This window comes from Eulemur rufifrons, chromosome 7 (assembly GCF_041146395.1).
Source record: "Eulemur rufifrons isolate Redbay chromosome 7, OSU_ERuf_1, whole genome shotgun sequence".
In the NCBI taxonomy this organism is placed as follows: Eukaryota; Metazoa; Chordata; class Mammalia; order Primates; family Lemuridae; genus Eulemur; species Eulemur rufifrons.
The window spans coordinates 180,405,131-180,428,217 of record NC_090989.1 but is presented as its reverse complement, the minus strand read 5'-3'; the positions used below and the strand labels follow the sequence as shown (position 1 = coordinate 180,428,217).

The 23,087-nt window shown below is 36.6% G+C and overlaps 1 protein-coding gene across 1 annotated transcript in view; it reads right to left on the bottom strand.

Annotated features, from left to right (window-relative positions):
• Window positions 1-220: 220 nt before the first annotated feature.
• Window positions 221-23,087, bottom strand: part of CNTN6 (contactin 6) — a 156,930-nt gene continuing 134,063 nt past the window's right edge. Inside the window, exons 15-21 of the mRNA XM_069473829.1 lie at window positions 20,116-20,186; window positions 12,754-12,988; window positions 12,532-12,647; window positions 10,838-11,024; window positions 2,102-2,214; window positions 1,170-1,338; window positions 221-324 (exon numbers count right to left, since the gene is read on the bottom strand). Of these exons, the coding sequence (XP_069329930.1) occupies window positions 221-324; window positions 1,170-1,338; window positions 2,102-2,214; window positions 10,838-11,024; window positions 12,532-12,647; window positions 12,754-12,988; window positions 20,116-20,186 (995 nt within the window). The remainder of the gene's footprint in view (window positions 325-1,169; window positions 1,339-2,101; window positions 2,215-10,837; window positions 11,025-12,531; window positions 12,648-12,753; window positions 12,989-20,115; window positions 20,187-23,087) is intronic.

Here is a 23,087-nt window from a genome sequence, read left to right as displayed (position 1 = left end):
GGCACCTTTGAATGTATGTAATCATGTGTGAACTTTAAAATTCAAAAGTGTTTAAAATTGTTTTATTAATGTCCCATAAATATTTACAAGATCTTAATAATATACATTTTTTTCTTTCCAAACAAGTCTGTATTAAGAACGTCTCTTGTGATGAAAGCTGGAGAACATATTTACAGAATGATTTGCTTTCAAAAAACTCTCAAAGATTTGTGGTTTTTATTCATCGTATAAGCGGCTGAATAGCAAAACAGTAAAAAATCATAATGACAATTGACAGGAAATAGGTGCTAGGTTCTAAGACTTGAATTCCTCTGGAACTCAAACCTGCAAAATATAAAAAAATATATATATCTTCAGAAAAAGTAAAATTGCTTGTTAGATTAATGTTTCAAGACCCATACTATTAATTCTCTTTTAATAATATATTTATTACACTTGTTTCATTCACAGTATATTTAATTTGGGGAAATGTCTTAACCTTCTGTCCTAGGATGTCTGTTTTCAATGTAAAAATGCAAAAGAAAAATGCCTAAATTGGCAAAGTATTCCTAAAGGGAAGATTAGGATTGGCCAAAATTGAATGGCTAATAGACTTTTACTCAATCACAGCTTCAGGCAGATGAGTGAGTGATTCTTCTACAGCAAAAATAAGAGATTATTATTACATGCTAATTCTGATTGACTAGTGTTGCCCTGCTTAGAAAATTGTATTGAGAAGGATTTGAAAGTTGTGACTCAGCTCCTTCTGAATGCTATGCTTGATTAGTGATGTCTGCCACGCATCTGGCAAAAGGGTCATAAGTACATGTGCTTCATGTTTGCCATTCGTGCTGTAAGAGGCCTTCAAGAATCCACAAAAAAAACATTCTGATTTTTGTGCCAATAGAATGAACCATGGATTATACAGCAAAGACATGCAGTTGTTTTTCTTTTTTCCTCTCTTATTTTTTGGTTTTCAAATGAAACACAAAACTGCAGTACACAGGCATATTGAAATTTTGAAGGATTATTTCAAGAAAAATTAGCTCATCGTCACCTTTTGCTTACAATTGAAAGTTCATTTTTTTCACCCACCATTTAAACAAGATTGAGAAGGTTTAATGGAGCTGGATTTCACGCTGCAGCTGTCTAGATGCAAAACCCACGACAGCAATGGTGACTCAACTTACTTGACATTTTTGGAATCCTAATTTCCTCACTGCTGCTTCCGTCCCCACCATCACTGACTGTCCGTATTTCAATCAAGTAGTCTTCTTCAAACGGAACCAGAAGCTCAGCTGATGTATTGTTTGTTTCCAAAATATGAGTTTTACTATGTCTGTTTTGCCGGTACAGGATCTAAATAAAACAGCGAATCAAATCAACATGGACACGTTGCTTTTCTAAGGTTCAGACAACTGTTATAGAACACTGTACAGCATATCATTATAATGCTGTACTCCTCAGATGGAAAACCGAGGTGATGTCTTTTCTTTAAGTTTAGTTATTCTTGTTAAGAAAAAGATTTCTATTTTGGCCAATGTCTCTGGAATGAGAGTACATTTATCTCTATTAATTAAATAGCTTGAGGGTATTATCTTCGGAGCTTGCTGTGAAAGTCACTGTTTAGTTTGGACCCAATTCAAATGTCTAATACATGTGTCTGCCAAGAGATGATGTCCGTTACCACTGATAGAAATGATTTGCTCTGGTACTTGACTATACTCTCGTTAGATTTCTTTTGTGTTATTAGAAGATCACATCATACTGTAGCCTAAGTTCTAGAAATTCTTCTTAAATATATTCTTTGACCTCATTTCTCATCTCACATCCACTACCCACATATGCCATCATCTTTTGATGGCAAGGGGAGTTACTTGGAGAAAAAAAATGTTGCATCCTGTAGAATTTTATTTTTCGATGCTCCATAACACATTACTGGACCTCAGAATATAAAACCTTTTCAATGAATAATTTAAAAGCTGCAAGGGTATTTTCAAAAGAACTTCTTAAAAGATTCTTATGTTTCCATATACCCACAATGTGTTTTCTCTTTGATTGTTACATGTCTCATTCCTAAGTAAGTTAATTAACATGATTAAAGGAAAAACTAAATACTTACCTTGTAGCCCAGCACTTCAGACTCATTTTCCATGGTTTTTACATGCTCCCAGTTCAAGCATAATTTTGAATTTGTCAGCTTCCAGGCAATGTTTGCCGGTGGTTGGCTTGGAGCTTTAAAAAGATAATCAAAGATCCAAATGAATATTAATTAGTTCATGGTCACTGTATGATGCATCAACATGAAAACGAAAAATAAGTCTTCCATGATTAGCATAGAAGGAGCTAAAATGTTTTCAGTTTCAATTGAAATATCATATTAATTCTAATCAGAGTAAGCAAATTTATTCAAATTCTGGTCATTTGGGAATGTCTTCGTGACAGACTTATGAATTAATAATGGCTTGCTGCATGTCCAATACTAATTTATTAATCCCTGCTGTTGAGTTTGTGTACTTTATCATATATTAATATAAATAAATGGAGGATCTCCTTATCTAGGGTTCCATTTGGCCATCAGTCGATGAGCATATTTAGCAAATTCAAGCTGCAAATATTTTATATACGTCAACACAGAGGAGCTCATTCCTAGTAGTCTTTTACTTTCTAACATTGGATTAGATAGGACTTTACCTATAAGTAACATAACCAACTCAAGATATTTTAAGCAAAATATTAGTAATAGATTGTGCAAGATAAAGGGGAATTTCTCAGAACTCATGGCAGAATGCAGCAGAGTCTCAAGAGAGACCAAAAAAAAAAAAAGAAAAAATCCACAAAACCAAGAAGTTCCTCTCTCTGCTTCTCACAGCAGTATTTTCTGCATGCTCATCTTGCTATAGACCATTTCTTTGTCATTCTCATCGTTCATGGCAGAAATCATGATTGCTCGCCACGTCTTAAGTTTGAAACCTCCCCTATTCAGAGATAGCTCAGACTAGAATTCCTAGGAGAAAGCTGACTTAATTTGGCCATATGTCTATGTTAGCTTAATCATCTGTGGCTGGACAGTGAGAAAGATGCATGTCATTTAATATAAATAGAGCTTCTGGGAACCCAGCAAAGGGAAAAAATATCACAAACTGTCTGATCATCCCAACGAGTGTCTACTCTAAATCTGAACTGTTGATTTAGTTCCCTGAAATTAATGTTGTCTGGGAGAGAGGTGGTGGGAAGTAAGGGAGGAAAGATTTAAAATTAGCCTTCTAAAGCAATGGATGTAGTCCAGCTAGACAATTTGACATACAAGAAAACTAGAGTCCAGGGTGGGAAGTCACTTATTCAAAGCAGCTAATGAGAGGCTGAGTCAAATCAGAATCCTGGTCTATCGGTTTCCTATCTAGTGTCCTCCAGGACAGCATACTGCTTCTCAAAGATTTTGAGTCTACATGACTATTTTTGAGACTTAAGAAACTGGAGAGATTAAAAATAATTCAACTGGAGAGCAGAGGCAAAGATAAAACTGCCCAGCAAGATGTTTTTGGCATCTCTTTTTTTGAATTTGTGAGGCTGAATGAGCATAATATTTAATTCATTACAACACTGATGGAAATGGAAATGATTTTTATTTTGGAGTTTTGACTCAACTCTTGTTTAATCACTTATGTGTCACTGGAAGATTCATATCCTGCTGGATCCAGGTATCTCACATTGTATTACCGTAATTCCCTTTCCTCCCCAAACCACTGGGATATCACTGTTGTTCACTCAGCCACTTACAGCACAGTTGGGAAGTGGTAGAGAGAGAAATGTTTCCTTTTATGTTCCCATGAGGCTCAGTTCTTATGTTGTTATGGACTTATCACATTGGATTATAGTTATTTTTGGTCATGTGTTTTTTTCTAAATTTCTTGAGGACATGTGCCTTATTCAACTCTGTATTACCAACCCCTAACACAATGCCTGGCACACAGGAGGCATGTAGTTCATATATATGCTGAATAAACGACTGTGCAATAAGACGGCTAAAGAAAAATACTCAGGGTCCTGTGTAATTTTGTCAGGTCACATTGATTATGACCAAGCTGTGGGCAGATCCATAGGTGATACAATACAACCAATCTTTTCATTATGGTCAAAGCCAACTACCATGGTCCGACTCACAGTAATCCATATATATGTACAAGATGGACAGGAGAATTGGATTGACCATGATCTAGTGTATTTCTTGACAATGCAAACCCAACTATAATTAAAGGCCTACAAGCTTTACGCTTAGTAAGCACCGAATGCATACTTGTCGATATATTTATTTCTGAAAGGACTGGATGGAAACAATAATGATTTTGTAACTATCCTTCCTGAACTTATTCCAAAGTGCATTTTCTAATGTTTTTCTTAGCTATAAAAGAGATAATATCAAAATTCTCATAAGATCTCACAATTTTAATATCTAATATACTCTGTTGACACATTTCTTTTATCTCTGTTCTTTAAAACTAAGCACTGATATTAATAACATCATATAATCAATACTGAGAAAAAATAAATTCATCAGTTTGATGTCACTAGAAGTGATGGATTCTGAAGATCTTATCTATTTCTGTCTCTGCTTCGTTCCTTTTAGAAACAAAGTATTACTTTCAACACTACAAGTCCATTGAGGAAACATCAGGCGAGAAGCCAGAAAGACTAACTTCTACCAACTAGATAGAGCAGCAGTCTGTGATGTTGGAAATAACCTTGCCATTGACATTTGCATTTGTTTCCTCATCTACCAAAGCAGAAGCAAGGCATCCCATGGGCACAAAAAGAAAAGGGTTCTATCAATAGTGATTCTTGATATGAATGGCCAATTGTACGGATTATTTAGATTGCTCTACGTCTCTTGCTATCTGAGACAAGGAAAGTGTTGGGCTTTGACATCAGAGAGACTTGAATTTGTACCCAGTCTCTTCCAAGAGTCCTCATTTTCCCATCTTTGAAATGAAACTAATAATTCCTAGTTTTTAAGATTCTTAGCTTGTATGAAATAAAATATGAAACATTCCATTCTTCCCTTGGTTAGTGGTACATATTAAAAAGCTCAATAACTGTTAATTCTCTTGTTTGAGAGTGCAGTTCTCCACTGTGGTGTTATGACATAATCAATTTTTCAATTGTGTTTAAAGTGGTTTGTTACTAATAACAAAATTCCGAAGTTTGCAAAGGATCCACTTTTTAAATATAATTAGCATACATTCAAGATTTCCTCTTAATAATATTGCTCTTGTTTGGATTCTTTATGTGCTTTTTCAAAGGCAGATAAAGTGGGAGAGTCTCAGCTAATTCTCTGGGAAGTTCTCATAGTTTTTAGCCTTTCTTATCTCTGTCCATGGGTGTTTATTACTTATCCAATGTCAGCCCCTTATATCTGGTATTAAAAAAGAGAAGCTTCTGGAGCTGCTTTAGAAGGTCATCACCTTAATATGAGCACTATTAACAGTTCTGATTTGATGTGGTTGATTAAACTGGATTGCAAATATCTATGATGGAATTAAAATTTCTATTACCTTGGAAAACTAAAACACTGTCATCTGGGTATGAAACACATGTTATGATCTGTATACCAAGTTTGTCAAACGTGAGCTCAACAACCAAGCACTTTTCTAATTTATTTTATCTTTCCAAGCAATGTCCAAAGACTAAATCATTTTCTGTTGATCAAATGACAGAGCAACATTAAACTAGCCCTTCACAGCTCTACTGGTTTCCCTGTAATCAATTTTTCTGTAGATGGCATTTATATTCAACTGTAGTTCACACTGTGAACTCAATTCAAAAACAACTTCTTATGTTACACTTCTAAGTAACAGCAGGGGGTTGACATTTGGGCAAAAGAGAAAGAACATAAGTGCAAGATGAAATAAAAGCTTAATGCTTCCTTTATGTCTAAATATGGATTGATTGCATATTTACAGCAAGAAAGAATCCAGTACAGAGTGCTAGTCAGTCAACGTCAGGGGCCAAATTGAGCCAAAATTTGCAAACACTTTCTGTTACTGTGTCTGAATACTTCTTTCTATATAAGACGTGTTTTGTTTGTTATATTTTTTCTTTTTGTCTTGGAATTGATGTAAATATTTTTTTTTCCTTTCCTTGTAAATCTAAACTCCATTTAAGTGATGTCTGTGTGGATCACAGTATATTTGCAGTCTCTCTGAGTTGTCTTTTGGAAATATATAGCATCTTCACTAAGCTGTGGTACTTATAATGGAATACCTGATATTTATTTAAGAACAATAATAACAGCACCAGCATCAGCATCATCAATAGCAACAATAATAACTAACACTGAAGAAGCTTTATACATGCTTTATTTTCTTCATCTTACTTTTTATAATTTATTTCATTTCTTTGTCTTTTTCTTGTTTTAGGTTGCCTCCTCACTAAAAGAGAAATTGCTTGAAGGCAAGGATCTTGCCTGTTTCATTGGCCATTAGGTTCTCAGCACTTAACCCTGTTCATGGCTCATGGGAGGCAAGATTTCTTGAGTGGATGACTGAATCATCATATTTTTCCAAACAAAGGCTCTGTCTTCTCTTTAGCTTAGTCAATTAGAATATGCAGAGATTTTTGGTAACTGTGAGCTCTACTTTCTCAGATTCTACAATGGAAGATCAAATATCAGATTAAAAATCTAAACAGTGACAGTTTGAACGTGTGATGAATGCAGTATTTTTTTTTTTTTTTTTTTTGCTGTCACCACTATTCAGAGGTAATCTTGATGTCATCTCAAGGACATAGAAAATCAGAGTTACATCCAGGGATAGCACTTGGAATCAGGGCTATCTTCAATGTTTCATTAAAGCCATTTCTCATCTATGCTTTGGATGTCCTTCTATGACCCTTAAAGAAAATTTCTGCAACAAATTTATAAAGAAAAAGAAAGTAGAATGTAGCTGTGCTTTCCTACTTTAAAAAATGCAAAGACAGTGAAATCACATCTAAAAGAGGAGCATAATAATACATGTTACCACACACGGAGCCCTCAGTGTATGATGGCCTCTGTGTCATCTTGGAGTACATTATATCCTTTAGTTCTCAGAGCAAACACTAGAGATAAGTATCATCTGTGTTTTTTAGATGACAAAATGCATTCAGAGTTATCAAATAATTAGACTTGTCACACAGATAGTATTAATATGTGGCTGAGCTGGGATTCATATCCAAATTTCACTCACTATGAAGTCCCATTCTAACTCTTTCCAACACTGTTTCACAATGGGCCAAAGTTAGAAGAACTCCCAGAAAAGAAAAATGTGAATACTTTAAAGAGGAAAATTTGGGGAGGTTATAGAGCAGTAGAAAGGACATTTGACTGTTTATAGGCATGGCAGGAGCACTACAAGCTGAAAATTCCATGAAGACAGGTAAGTGAATGTTAAATATTAGGAGACCAATAAAGGTGGTACTTCTAGGGCTAAAGAATGGGATAGAAGGAACTTTCAGACAGATTGTGAAAGATCTCATCTGCCTTTTTCTTAGTCTTCAGTCTCTGGAATAAAGGAGACAATGGCATTTGGTAGGGAGCAGAGGAGTGTGGTTGCATTTTACGAAGAAAAATCTCAAAGCAGTTTAAAATTTAGACTGAAGATATGAGAGACTGGAGGCAGAGGGACTGTTTAGATAGTTAGAGAGGAAGATTATGAATGAATCCAGTGGTCACAAAATGAAGAGGTTTCATGGTCGTAGTGTATCCGTCTAACAGATGCCATGACAAAACTTTTCTAAGCATTAGTGTTCTCACATATAGAAATTAAATACCAAGCGCCTTGATGAGTTATAATAATTCGGTGAGATATGGTATGAAAAAAACTAATACAGGGCTCAGGACATAGAAGTATTTAATATTTTAAAATTGTGGTAAGCTAAATAAGCACCCCCCCCAAACATATTGACATCGTAATCCCTAGAACCTGTGGAAATGTTACTTTAAATGGAAAAGAGGAGTCTGCAGATGTGATTAAGGTAAACATCTGGAGATGGGGAAATAACCCCGGATTACTCAAGGTAATCTCCAGGGTCCTTACGAGGGAAAGAGAGAGGCGAGAGAGTGCGAGTTGATGATGGAAGAAGAGGGTCAGAGTCAGAGATCAGCAGGGACCCTACATTGCTGGCACTGAAGATGGAGAAGGGATCACAAGCCAGAGGATGCAGGTCGTCTCTAGAAGTCAGAAAACAAGGAAACAAATTCTCCCCTGGAGCCTCCAAAAGTGGTGCCACCCTTGCACACACCTGGATTTCCACCCAGTCAAACCCACTTCTCACTGCTGACCTCCAAAAATGAGAACAAATTTGTATTGAGTGAAAACACTCTGTTTGTAACAATTTGTTACAGCAGCAGTAGGAAACTAGAACAGTTACTATTCTATTTTCCCAATGTCTGTGATATAGACTGCCAAAAGAATGAAGCTAGAGGACTGGTTGGTATTCAAATAAAACAGGATGAAGACTTGTACAACCTTCTTACTCTTAAGCACTTGGTGGCTATTTGGTGAAAGAAATTAGGAATTATAAGTGTTCTTTGATTTAGTTAAGAAAGCTGAATGCTTAAAGAAACACTAATTTTCACTTTAAATTTTCTTACTATCCTTTCACTTTTCCCTTAGTAGGTATATTCCATGTATGTTAGGTGAAATTACTTCTTGTTAATTGAACTGTTTTCAAAAGATATATCTCCTACCCTTTGAGGAGTGTGTTAACTGCCAGACTAACCACCAATAATGTTCTTGGCGTTTAATACAAATTTGAGTCAAGCCCATTTGTGGGACACCTTGTGTTGACAATTGGGTCAACTGAACAAACTTGATGTCAAAAACAAAGAGATTTCTGCTTAAACACATAGAATGGGTTAGCACAAACTAATACATGTTTAACTTAGGTTGCATGGACAATCAAACTAAATCTCAGTCAAATTCTTATTGAGATTTTCTGTATGTCTCTCATATATATGTATACATACATACATATGAAATATGTATGTCTCATGTATGTCATATGTCATAGAGATATATCCCTCTTTCTGAAGTAAATAATTAGTTCATTGTTCAAGTTTCAATCCACTTTAAACTAGTTGATGGGATTATGTATAATAAAAGTTGACCTGAGTCTTGGTTCAATAACTGCACTAAAATGTCTGTCAGCTTATCATGATACAAATCTGTGTTTTCCAAAAATACTATTTTTACACATTTTTAATCACCCTTGATTTTGCTTGAGATAGAAACTGAATTACACACAAGAGGTTCTTGTGAGTTTGGCATCTCTCAATCAGCTAGAACTAAATGTCTAGGCACTCTTAAAACTGCTGATTGATTGGAGATTTCCATCCAGATTTTCAGAAAAAAGTCTGAAGGAGACAGACTACTCCAGAAGGAACACAGAAGCAAATCATACAACAGGTATCTGGCAACGACTTCATCAATTTAGTGAACATTGAGTACAACAGGAAGAGGAACAGAACTACATATTTAAGCAACCCATTCTTGAGAATCACTCTCAGCCCATCCTGCCTCAAACTGGGTAGATTGGACAAAAGCCAGTTCAGGAATTCTTGGTCCGTACATATTCTCCCCTTGAAATGAACTGATCCTAGAGGCTTTTTGTTTATATGTTTCCATTTTAGCAGTTCCATAGCACTTTGTACTTTCCAACAGGCACCCACAATCAGCATCTCGTTCGTGCCTCATCAATAATTTGGTAAGGCAGTGAGGACAGAGAGAATTTCCATTTAACAGATAAGAAAATTAAAGCAATTTATGTAACCAACAGGTTTGGACCCCTGTAATATTCTGAAATTTAAAAACTTAAAAAAAGAAAATCAAAGCATAAAAATGGAATGTCTTATTCTGTTTTAGGTCATAAGTCAGTGATGTGCCCCAGAATTGGAACACAGGTCTCTGACAGTGGGTCTGGTGATGTGGAAATAACTGGGCAATCTATTTCATCAAAGGCCTATTAATTGGGAAAATTTCTAAGTTCTTTTGAACACGATGCATATATGCATAGGAGTAAAACAAACTTTAATATCATTTGATTTCCAAACTCTTCTCAACCACCTATTCTTTCCAATATAGAATATCTGTGCAGTCCCAGACTCAGTCAGAAAACAAAGGCAGCAACAATCAACCATTCATCTTTTATTCCGTCGATGCCAATTATGAGACAGACACCTCGCTGATTATCAAGACAGAAAAGAAGAAGAAGAATTCATTCTTAGATTTCAGGGGCTTCTGAGTAAACTATAGTGCTAGGATATACTAAAAGGAAAGATCTAGGTATCTGACAGTGCTAGGGTGCACTCTAGGACTCAAATGATAAACAAAACAAAAACGAACAAAAACCATTTACTGAGCATTTATTAAAGTATGTGCTAGGCTCTTGGTATTAATAATCTTTTTCAACCTTGAACAAAATCCTATGAGAACATAAATATCACTTTTTCCTCATTTTTCAGGGGAGGCAACTGAGGCCTGAAAGATAAACAACCACCTAATGTTCCAAGGATGGGAGGTCGGTTTTGAACTCATTTGAGGGGAGGGCATCAAAGCCAGTGTGCTTAAACCTTACACTCTCCCGTCTTTCATCTAGGCACTCAGAGCATCTCCTCTTTTGGAATTCCAGAAAGATCAAAACAGTTTATTTTGATTATTACCAGAAAGTTGCAACGATTATCCATATTTAAGGAACAAACCAACGAACCAAACTAACCAAGCAGTAAAATGATGAGGCGGGGAGAATGAAAAGGACATTGGGTGAAGTAATAGGTTTCTATTCACAGATCAATCTTGTCCCCTGCAGTGTGGTGTGTACTTACGGGATTTTTTGGTGGTGACATTGACTGGGGGGCTTGAGGGCCCTGTCCCAGCAGTGTTGTAAGCTCTCACAGAAGCAAAGTAGATGGTATTAGCTTTCAGCCCTGTGATGTTTTTGGTTGTGACATTTCCACTCACTCGAATTTTACCAATCATGGATTCTTTGGAATCATCTGTCCAGTATAATACCTGATCATCAAAAACACAAAACAAGCAATTCATTGTTTCCCAACAACTATCAAACACAAGGGGTATGGGAAGAAAACAGGAGCATAGATGACAAAAATCTTTTCTAATTAAAATGGTTACACAATGATGATGAAATAACTGAAGACTAACATTTATAGTGAGGAAATAAAAAAATACAACATATAAATACAAATTCACAATGGGAATTAGAGAACTTGGGCTTTTTTAGATTACCAAAATAAAGTGTTCCATGAGATATCTAAAAGGTTACCAGCTTTATTAAAAGGCATATGATAAGTTAAGCAAAAATAAATTTCATATGATCAAAGACTTCAATTATAATGTTTTACTATTGACATTTTCTCCAGAGTTCTTTTATTCACAGGTTAATTTAATTTATACTGAGCTCTTTTTATGAATTAGCATTGTTTTGGGTCCACTGAGAAAGACAAAAGAGAATAAAGCTTAGCACTTGTTTTCGAGCCCTTTATCATCGAGCTAAGAGGTTAGTCTGTGCAGTATGTGAAACGCCATAATAGGACGCATTGTAAAGAAGTAATATAGAAAAAAATACTGTAAGAATTTGAATAAAGACAATATCAGGGATTGATGAGAGAAGAGTTCAGAGAGAAGAGAAGACTAGATAGGAGCTTTGAGAAACAAATAGGGTTTAGATAAATGGTAAAGCATTTTCAACATGGAGAGGCAAAGACACCTGTCACATGAGTAGGACCAGAAGATTCATGTACAAACAAACAAAAAAGTGCAAAACAAAATTAAGGATATTTATAATTATACATTTATTGTAACTCCAAAATACAACAGACTATTTTACCTATTTTGTGAATCACTGGATTCCCAAGTTGAACAACGAGCAACTAACAACTTTTCCTAACCATGTCCTCATCCCTGAACTTTTTGAGAATGAAGCCCTACAAATGTGACTTGCCCCATTCTTCATAGACTAAAAAGAACCGATTTAGGAGAATCTAACTATTTTTATTATCACTTATGTGCCTTTTCCAAGGTGATTATATCTTTTCAAGTCATACTCCAATTCACTGAGAATGTTCCCCCATGAAATTCTTTTATGATTTAAGATTGTGGAATTTAGATTTTTACCTCTCCCCAAGAAACAAAATGGCTGTCACTTGGCTGATTAAATAAGATGATCATCTGATCACTTTTGAAACATTTTATTGTGCTAACACTTAACATGAGACCTAGCTGCTTAACAGATTGTAAGTGTACAATACATTATTGTTGACTCTAGCTGCAATATCGTACAGTAGATCTCTAAAGCTTGCCCATCTTAACTGAAATTGTATGCCTTTTAAAATGGCTACCATTTGTTCATTTGTTTGCTTAAGATCACCTAGAAAGATCCCCCTCACTCATTCCCCTACTATGTGACAGGCACTAGGTTAGCAGTGTGGACTGTCAAACAGGAGCTAAGGTGTAGTTGGCCGGTACGTTCACAAGGGGAAGTGAAGTTAATTTGGATTACCTCATAGCCCAGCACTCTTCCAGTGTTTCTATTCCAGGCAATCACATTCCATGAAACCTCCATTTCAGAAGCAGAAAAACTCTGGACAGAAATTCCCCTTGGGGCCAGCTGAGGTTCTACCATCCAGAGAAAGAGATAACCATTCTTAGCAGAGTGGAAAACAGAATGCAAAATATGCATAAAGTCTCAAGGAAAAGCATTCCAGAGCTGACGACAACTTACCATCTTCCCCGGAGTAGACAATGGACACAGTACTCAGGGATCCCTCTCCTTCATTATTATACACACCCACTTTGACTTCAAAGGGAGAGAGTGGGATGATGCTTTCATTTCTGTAAACAAACCTTGACGATTCCACAGATGCTACTCTTTCCTTGGTCCAGGTTGTCGAACCTACCGGCCGGAACATGATGATATATCCAAATCCTTCTCCATTCTGTAGTTCTTCTGGAATTGACTTGGGCAGAATGTGATCAATTACTGAGTATTCCCAAATATATTTTATTGAGCTATTACAATGTTTATTGATGATCTGGCATTTCTTCCATAGAGACAAACATGGGTATTTGCCCTATTTAATGATGAATTTAAAATACTTTTTTTTATTTAGAATGCCAATTAGAAAAATGATCTCAATTAAAAGTACTCAGATAAATAGTTGAAGCTTCAAATAGAAATATAAAACAGGCTTTGCATATTCATATCTTTTTCCTTGATCTTTCATAAATTGTCATAATAAAATAGCTTAGAAGATTTTATGATATAAACTAAAATAGACTTAAACCTTAGGTCAGAAACTATTAGAATTCTAGAAGAAAATGTAGGAAAGACTCTTACAGACATTGGCCTAGGCAAAGAATTTATGAAGAAGACCCCTAAGGCAATTACAGCAACAACAAAAATAAATAAATGGGACCTGATCAAATTAAAAAGCTTCTGCACAGCCAAAGAAACAGTCACGAGAGTAAACAGACAACCTACAGAATGGGAAAAAATCTTCGCATACTACACATCAGATAAAGGACTGATAACAAGAATCTATTTAGAGGCAGTGGATTCTGGGGCCTGTGGGGTCAGCTCCTGACTAGCCACCAACTGGACCGCATACAGGACATCCTGGAAATCGTCCATTGCAGCTTGGGGACCCTGGTTGGGCCCAAAAGCTGGGTGAATTTTTTACGACCCTGGTGGGTTTCTGAGGACAGAGACCGAGACCAGAGATAATGGGCCGAGAGCTGTGGAGGAGGCTCGAGACGGGTGCGCCGAATGCTGATTTAGAACTCAGGAAAATCAGTAAGAAAAAATTGAACAACCCTATCAAAAAGTGGGCAAAGGACATCAATAGAAATTTTTCAAAAGAAGATATAAAAATGGCTGACAAACATATGAAAAAGTGTTCAACATTTCTAATCATCAGGGAAATGCAAATCAAAACCACAATGAGATATCATTTAACTCCAGTGAGAATGGCCTTTATCAAAAAGTCCCAAAACTATACATGTTGGCGTGGGTGTGGAGAGATAGGTACACTCATACACTGCTGGTGGGACTGTAAACTAGTGCAGCCCCTGTGAAAAGCAATGTGGAGATACCTTAAACAGATTCAAGTCAATCTACCATTAGATCCAGCAATCCCATTATTGGGCATCTACCCAGAAGAACAAAAGTCATTCTATAAAAAAGACACCTGCACCCGAATGTTTATAGCAGCACAATTCACAATCGCAAAGATGTGGAAACAACCCAAATGCCCATCAATTCATGAATGGATTAGCAAAATGTGATATATGTATACCATGGAATATTACTCAGCTATTAGAAATAATGGCGATATGGCATCTCTTTGGTTCTCCTGGAGAGAGCTGGAACCCATTCTATTAAGTGAAGTATCCCAAGAATGGACAAATAAGCACCACATGTACTCACCAGCAAACTGGTTTCCCTGAGTGCACATTTGGGAATAACACCAATTGGGTATCGGACAGAGGTCGGGGCTGGGTGGAAGGGATGGGTGTATGCCTACTTGTTGAGTGCGATGCGCACTGCCTGGGGAATGGACACGCTTGAAGTTCTGACTGGGGGTGATGGGGTGGGGGGAGGGGAGGGGTGCACACCTACATGATGAGTGTGATGTGCACTGTCTAGGGAATGGACACAACTGAAGCTCAGACTCGGGGGGATGGGGAGGCATGGGCAATGTATATAGCCTGATCTTTTGTACCCCCATAATGAGCTGAAACACAAACAAAAAATAAAAAAATAATAATAAAAAAATAAAAATAAAATATAATTTTGATATGAATTTTTAAACTCAGCACAAAATTAACTTATTAACTATTTATTTCAAGGCTAGATGTTTTCCTTTCACAACATTTTCAACAAATTCTTGTAAGATGTGGGTAAGGTAATTATTACATAGTAACATATGCTTTAAGATATAGAATACTTCTAAAAAAAAAAAGTATAAGAGACTTTCCAGTATTTTTTAAGCATTCATCTTCATTAGTAGTAACAGTGTGCATTTTTCCCGACATAAAAAATACATTACTAACTCACCTAGAGATCAAATTCTTTTTAAAATACATTTCAAATCTAAAATTACTAAAATTACAAAACAGAAATAAAGGTATGTTTCCCCAGAACTCTGCAGATATTAAAAAATCATAAATATTCACATAAACTAGCCAAATTAAAATGAATTTGTGCTTGAATTCAGTTAAATATTCCTAATGATTACAAGAAACTTGTATTGAAAAATAAATGGAATTTATTTGGTTTTTCCAAAGAAAAATGCTTTGCTTTTCTTTTGTTTTCTAAATATTTTGGAAAGACTAACAAAGGCATACGTGACAGAACACAGTGCTCCCAGTCCTTTATGCTCGCAACTCCATTTCAGAGGTGTCCCTTCCCCTTGCCTGTAAGGGTGCATTCATTGTGTCACATTATCCTGCCACTTGGAACTCATCTGATTACCCAGTTGCGAGCACCAGACCCAAAGGCTCCCCCTTGGTCAGCGTCTATGCAGTGTCCTGGAGCAGAGTCTTTGTAAAGTAACTGATAGACTCAGTGGATTCCTTTCATTTACAGAGTTTGCATGTGAAACACGATGGTGTGGGAGGGCGAAATAATACATAAACACAGAGCTGGCAGTAAGTAGAAACCACGCAGCAGTAGGAACACTGAAGCAATAGAAACTAAGAGAAAACAGAAGCTGTAAGTTAGAGAGAGGAGACAGAATTTAGCTGGCAGTCAGGTAGGAAATTGGAAATGGGAAGAAGCGAAGGACAAGCATGAGGGACTATTCAAGCCAGGGCTGGGTGACCAGAGGAGCTGACAGTTGGCTAGAGCTTCCGTGCTCAGGTGCTCGGAACAGTGATGAACGATGTTCCGGTTCTTCATTTGACCTGCCGGCTTGGTTGCTGAGACTTTTTCCTGTCCTCATTACTTCCCATGTAGCTTTAAAATAAATCCCCATTAACCAGAGATGACCTGAGCTGGTCTCTATTTCTTGCCATGTGCAACAATCTAACAAATACAGAAAGTGACGAGAGGAGGAAAAATACAACTCCTGACATCTGGGGAAATAAAATGCTTCCTTGTATTAATGCTTCTCTCTTTTCTTTTTTTACAGGGAGACCACAATTACAACAGTTGGTTTTGAATGGCATGGAGAAGATTTATAAGAATTTAAGCTGCTTGTCAGAGCATTTGATTTGTTTTTGATGCTTCTTTGATCTCAGATTTTATCAACACGCTTAGTCAGTTCATCTGAGTAAATAGAGGACTTTTGTTTTTGTTAGTCAAGTACAATTAGTGTTTCTCATAGTGTTCCTGCAAGAAAGAGCTGGGTCCTGCATGTTCATTTTAGAGGGGAAAAAAGAGACTTATTTATGTTATTCCTTTTACTTTTCTCATATGGACGCAGAGTCAAATGATGAAGATTTATCTCTATATATATCTAGCTATATATATGTATATATATATATATATGAAAATATATAGAGCTATTTAAGATGGCCAGAGAGTTTTCTCCTTTAAACAGAGAAAGGGTCCAGTAGAATAAAGAAACTGTGAAATTCTCCTGGGAGTGAAACTTATTAAAATTGACAAAGATTAATAATAAAATTCTCAACCACAGTTTCTGTAAGAACTAAATGTTTAGTATAGATCAAGGATCAGCAAACCATGGCCTTCTAGTTTGCAGCCTGGTTTTGAAAATTAAGGTTTTGAGACACACCACACCTATTTGTTTATACATGGTATAGGGCGGCTTTTGAGCTACAATGGTAGAGTGCAAAGTTATGAAAGAGATCGTGTGGCCCAAAAAGCTGAATATTTTTGCTGTCTGGTCCTTTACGTAAAAAGTGTGCCAACTCCCACTGTAGAAATCTATCTCTTCTATAGTACTTCATCCTATACACCCAATTTTATAGTCATGTTTTATATAAGACAATTTACCACAAGCACCTCAAACTCAGAAGTATTTTAGAGTATAAATTATGATAAAATAATAAATAAAGATGCCCTTAAAATTAGCAATTGCTACATTCCAAAAGTTTGATATCACGTCTAGGTTACTGGAAACAAAACAAACCAAAACAAACACAAAATACAGATTACTGTGGCACTGGAGAAAGCACAGGGAGGATATTTAGTTCAGGCAGATTATACCACAGTGTGCTCAAACGGGCAGCAATCTGGGATAACCAGTAAAACTGTCATTTATAAATCGTAATGATAGCTTCGGACTGAATTTAGAATGTTCTTTGGATCCCACATTAGTTCTGAGAGTCCAACAGGTACTATTTCATCCGCAATAGCAGTGACATTGGCCTGGAATGGTCTCTCTACTTCCAAGTTATTTTTCAAAACATAGTTCAGCTATGCTCTGAGGGTGTCTTTCCTAACCATCCTGGCCTGCAGGCCCCTGAGCAGTCAGACACTTTCTTACTCATTTTTATACTCCCACTGATTGGAACAGAGTAGCTACTTAACAGAGTTCATTAAATTGAAAGAGTTACTGTGTGCATTCTGGTGACTCAAATTAATGCACGCATCTTCTCCTAAACATACATAACTTATTCCTTAAAGAAGTTTGGGCACCTGAAGAATTTGGCTCAGTATCTGCATGTATGCGATGTCAAATATGATTGCTAAATGGGGAACTACATTCATTAATATAGTTTTTGCATATCTGATATTTCTAGAAAAAACAGAGGAAATGACTTTAATATATTTTTTTTTTCTGTAAAGGAACAGATAGTAAATATTGTAAGCTTTCTGAGACATACAGTCTCTTGCAACAGCATGAAAGCAACAATTCACAACATGAAAAATAAGGAGTATAGCTATGGTTAGACTTACTTACAAAAATAAGGAACTGAAGGGTCTGTGGTTTGTGTACCCTTGCTTTAAATAAAAAAGAGCATCATAAATCACGGAAAGACAGTTTTCTTTTGGTAATTCATACTCATCTCTATTTAACAATGATACACATAAGGTGTATATGCCCCCTCATGTATAGACTGTACAAAAACAATTACACACCAACCTTTAGGAATATCTGACCATGGAGGAGAAAAAAATAAGTTATAAAGTCAGGCAAAACTCCTTATATGCTATGAAGAAAATGCTTACATGGCCTTTGAAGAATATTGAAAACTAAATAAACTACTCACCATCAAATAAAAGCAATTCTCTCGTACACTCACTTGAGAGTCAATATTTTTGTGGGAAATACATTTGAAGTAGCAGGTATAATGTGATTAACTTACTACTTAAGGTAGAGACACAAGGACTCGTGTCTACCCTAAGCCATTGAATTATGTGGGGACAATTGGAATTATAATAAAGGACAAAGTCAAGGACCATGGAGGGAGAGCCCTGTGTTCAAATGCCTCTCTCCTCTATGATACCACATTTCTAAGCCTCAGTTTTCTTACTTGAAAGTGGTGTCACCCACCTTTAGCATTGTTGTGGACAGTGAATGACATGAAATGCTGAGTGTGGCACCTGAAACCCTATAAATGCCCAAGAAATATAGTTTCCATCTCTCTCAGGCCTGTGAGAGTCCCAGCTCTCTCAGTACACTGCCATCCATTCGACAAGTATTTATGGAGGATGGACCACATTGCAGGCACTGTGCTAGGCCCATCATGTCCACATGAAACAAGACGTCAAGAAGAGAGGATGACATTCAGGACACCCACACTTGGTTTCCAACTCTGTCATTTATAACCCTGAGAAAACGGCATCTCTGTTTCCCAGTTTTCTCTCACAGCCTAGCTATGTGAGGATGGCTTCAGAAAGAACTACCTGGTCTGTATTTTCTAGAATTTGGGGGATGCAGGTTCTTTTAACTGACAAATGCCTGAGACACTTCTGCAGTGGAGAGTGCTCTGAACAGCCTACAGTAGCAGAGTGGAAAGAGAGGCTAAGCGGGCATGCACTGTACTTCCAGCAAACATGGAGCAAAGGCATGTGCTTGCTAAAGGCAAATGTGAAACCCAAGCAAAGGAGTCCTTCATGGGTGGGCTTAAAAGAAACTCCATACACAAAGACAACCTGGAAGAGAGGATCTTCACCAGCAGAATCTGGACATGGACCACCAGAATCCAAGAACTGATGAGACTTTTTAGCACCCAGATGGGTCTGCACCAAGAAACTGCAACTGGAGGTTCCCAGTGGGAATCTCCCAGGGACCACTGCCCCCAAGCAAAAATGTTAACAAAACAAAACAAAACAAAACACTACACTGTGCAATACCAGCATCTGGTCATTTGCCATTTTTGGAGTACACCAAGGCCAAATTACAAACATACCAGCAACTAGGACCTTTTCTACCTCTTTTCTCTCCTCCCAACCCCAACTGTATATGACTCTGGAAAGTCCAGGGGTAACACAGTGAATGAAGAAGGCCAATGAAGAAATGTTGAAGAGCTGTGTATACATTCCCTCTCACACTATAGAATTCCCAGGGTGAGGCAGGCCTGAGCTACTGAAAATGAGAAACTTTAGGTTGGTTGAAAGTCTAAAGATTATGATAATAAACCAGACTGAAATTTGTAATAAGTGAAAAAATCAGCGTATATGTTAACATTTAAGAGTAATGACTAGAGAATCTATTCCATGTGCCTAAGGTTCCATCTTGATGCTGGAAAAGAACAAATTCATGGGATATAAAGAGCAGCATTAGGATAAGAATTAGTTTTTTTTGCCTGTGCTCTGCTGATTTCACCTCATTCACAATAGACGGTGCCACAGGTAATAAATAAAACAATGCCTAATTTATCAAGTAATAATGAAAATGGTAGTGACCCACACTCAAAAGATATTGAAGTGGTTTTTCATATATTTGGGAGAAAATTGTGCTGAGTTAGTCATCCTCTCTCACTTTAGTAGAAATAAGAAAAGTTTCTAATACTTCCTCTAAATAATTCATCACCAGTATGATGTATTTTTATTCCATCTATTTTTAATATGTTCTCAATAGTGATCAAGTAAATCTTGTTTTTGTTTTTCAGTATTCTTCCTGGCCAGCTAAATCCTTTTCCTTCAAAATAACTCTGTTGGACAGAAAATTACCTCCCACGTAATGACGAGTTCAGACCGGCTTCCTCCACCTCCATTGATGTTTACTGGTGCCACAACAGGGACTAAAAAGGAACCGAGAGACATGTGGGATGGCAATTTTAAAGTATGTCTTCATTAGGAAGAATTTTGTTTCTTGGACTTCACCTTTCAAAATCTCACGCAGGCATATTGTGAGAGAGTTTTGCATTTTTAATGAACATAAATTATGTTTACACATATCCAAATTTCTAAGAGAGAGGACACAGTTGTGTTTGATACATGAGCACCCTGGCTCCAAAATTAATTAAAAATTGAGTAACATCGGGTATTTGACATTATTATGCATCATCTACTAATTGGCAAAATGATGTTCCATTCAGATGGTGACTGTGACACTGCTGATTTAGTGCCTAATTATACAGTTGTGCTGTAAACAAGTTACTGAGGCAGCATATTAATTAATTATTTGTTCAATAAACAAACTAAAATAATTTTTCTCATTATTAGTCATCGGGATATTTTAACATTTAAAATTAAAACCTTAAAAATAGGCAAATAAATAAATTCTTGCTTTCAAACCCCCTGTTTGAATCTCACATCTGTCAGGAGAGAACAGGAGGGACTTTTCTGCTAACTTTTCACTTACAGAGTCAGATTTTTCTCCTGTCAAGCATGTGAGTGGGAGAGACTCCCTCTGTGGTAAAGCCACAAAGCCTGAGATCAGAAACCAATAATTTTGGTGAATTAAAAAAAAATATGCCCTTTAACTGTACCCTTGTAAGGACTAGTATAATGAATAATAGTTCAAGGTAAATTATAAAATTAATGACAATTGTGAGTGTGCATAGTGTATTGTAGTGTATAACCAGAATGAGGATTTACTTTACCACGTGTCTTAAAAAGTACTATTTTTCTTGACATGGCAAAAGTATCCTAAATCTGTGATAATGGCTAAATCTTCAGAATAAACTTTTAAAATATTGAATTGTATGAAATTGTCCATATTGGACCATTTTTGACCAATATTCAGAGGTGGGGGTGGAATCACCTGGCTATGGTTGGGGATTGGCAAGGATTAGAATATGTAAGTTTTAATTGCTCATTTCAAATTTTTTCCCATTATAAAGACCATCTAAATAAATGTAGATTACTTATTTTATTTATTCCTACTTCAGACAGAGTTTAAATGCAAAAATCACATAGTGATATAATAATCTGATTGTTCTTTTAAAATAGCACCAGCCAGACATGCATTTTCATGTTTAAATTTACCCTTAATTTTGTCTGTTGTCTTCATAATTTTTTAAAAAGATCACTTGAACCCAAGTCTTCCAACGCCATTAGTCAAAAGCAATGTGAGTCAGGGTGGATCCAACATAGTTGCTGGATTTATGGTATCAAATATTTCACAGCTTAGAATGACCCTATTTCAGTACCTATGCATGGTTTAACTATGTAAGGACAATGATTTTAAATTATACTTCGATTTATTCTCAACAAAGTTTCCACTATTCTAAGAAACAGAGAGTTCCCTTCTTTATGCAATTTATAAATTAACTATGCTTAAACCTAAAACTATATTGAGAAGTTAGTCTCTGATGATATTGAAAGAAGAGAGAGAGAGAGAGAGAGAGACAATATGATATGAATCAGTATGAATACCACCAGTCTCATTATGCTACTGAAACAACAGAGTGTTAATGGTTAGTAGAAGGTGGCACACAAACTTTACTATAAGAACTTCAGAGTCTGGGTCAAAGCTCTGTCCAAAGCTACCAAAATATAAATCAGCTATAAACAAACAATCAGAAACTAAAGCTAATATCCAGAGTCATGGGTCACACCCGGAGATTCTGATCCAATGAGTATGTGGTAGTGCCTAGGAATTTCTGTATTTGCACACTTCCTTGGGCTAATTTATTGCTCATCTAGATTAAGACCCACTGTTCTGGAGAATGCTGGGTGCCGAAATCAGGTCTGGCTTCAAACCCTGGCTCTGTCAGACACAACCAGCTAACATCTTGGTCTTCATTTTCCTCTTCTTTAAAATGAAAGAATTTCCTCTCAGCTCTAAAATTTCTAGCATGATTTACCTTGATGATATTGCTGTAAAGTTTTTTTTTTTTTTTTTTTTTTTGAGATGGAGTCTCGCTCTGTGGCCCAGGTTGCTGGAGTGCAGGAGTGCAGTGGCAGGATCACAGGGCACAGTAGCCTTGGACCCCTGGGCTCAAGCCCCCTGAGTAGCTGGGACTACGGGTGCATGCCATCATACCCAGGTAGTTTTTTTCTTTTTTCTTTTTAGATACAGAGTCTCACTATATTGCCCAGGCTGTTTTTAAACCCCTGGCCTCAAAGTGATCCTCTCACCTCAGCTTCCCGAGTCGCTGGGATTACAAGCACAAGCCACCACACCTGGCTAAGTATGTTTCTTTCCTAGCCCCAATCCCATGATAAAAATACAACATTGTCTTTAGTTTAAAAATTGATTTTTGACATCTGGCAGTTGTGCATACTTTATTGAGGTAATTCATGTTTGTTAAACTAAGTCAGCCACAACACAGTGATCCTTCATTTATGTGATTGAATGAGAATGTGAACTTTGTGAGCTACCTACAGTGGGCAGATCAAATGTCACCCTGGATGTGAAAATTTGAGTGGAACAAAGAGGAACCTATTGAAAAAAGCTTAAGAAGGCATGATTTCTGAGCCAGGTTCCACTTGTGTTCTGCTATTCAGTGAACCAATTAATCCTCAATTAGTGCTTCTGTTAAATGAGTTTAGGATTTACCTCATTTGCATGGAAAAGAATTTATACTATTGCTCAATGAAGCTGCAACTAGGTCAGAGTTGGGAAATAGATGAAAATGTATGGCTGACTGCACCAACAGAGTCTCAATTAAGTCTTGGCTACAACATTTTAATGAAACAGCGGTAACTCATTTGCATCTACAAATTTACAGATACTCTATTGGATTTGGGCTCGA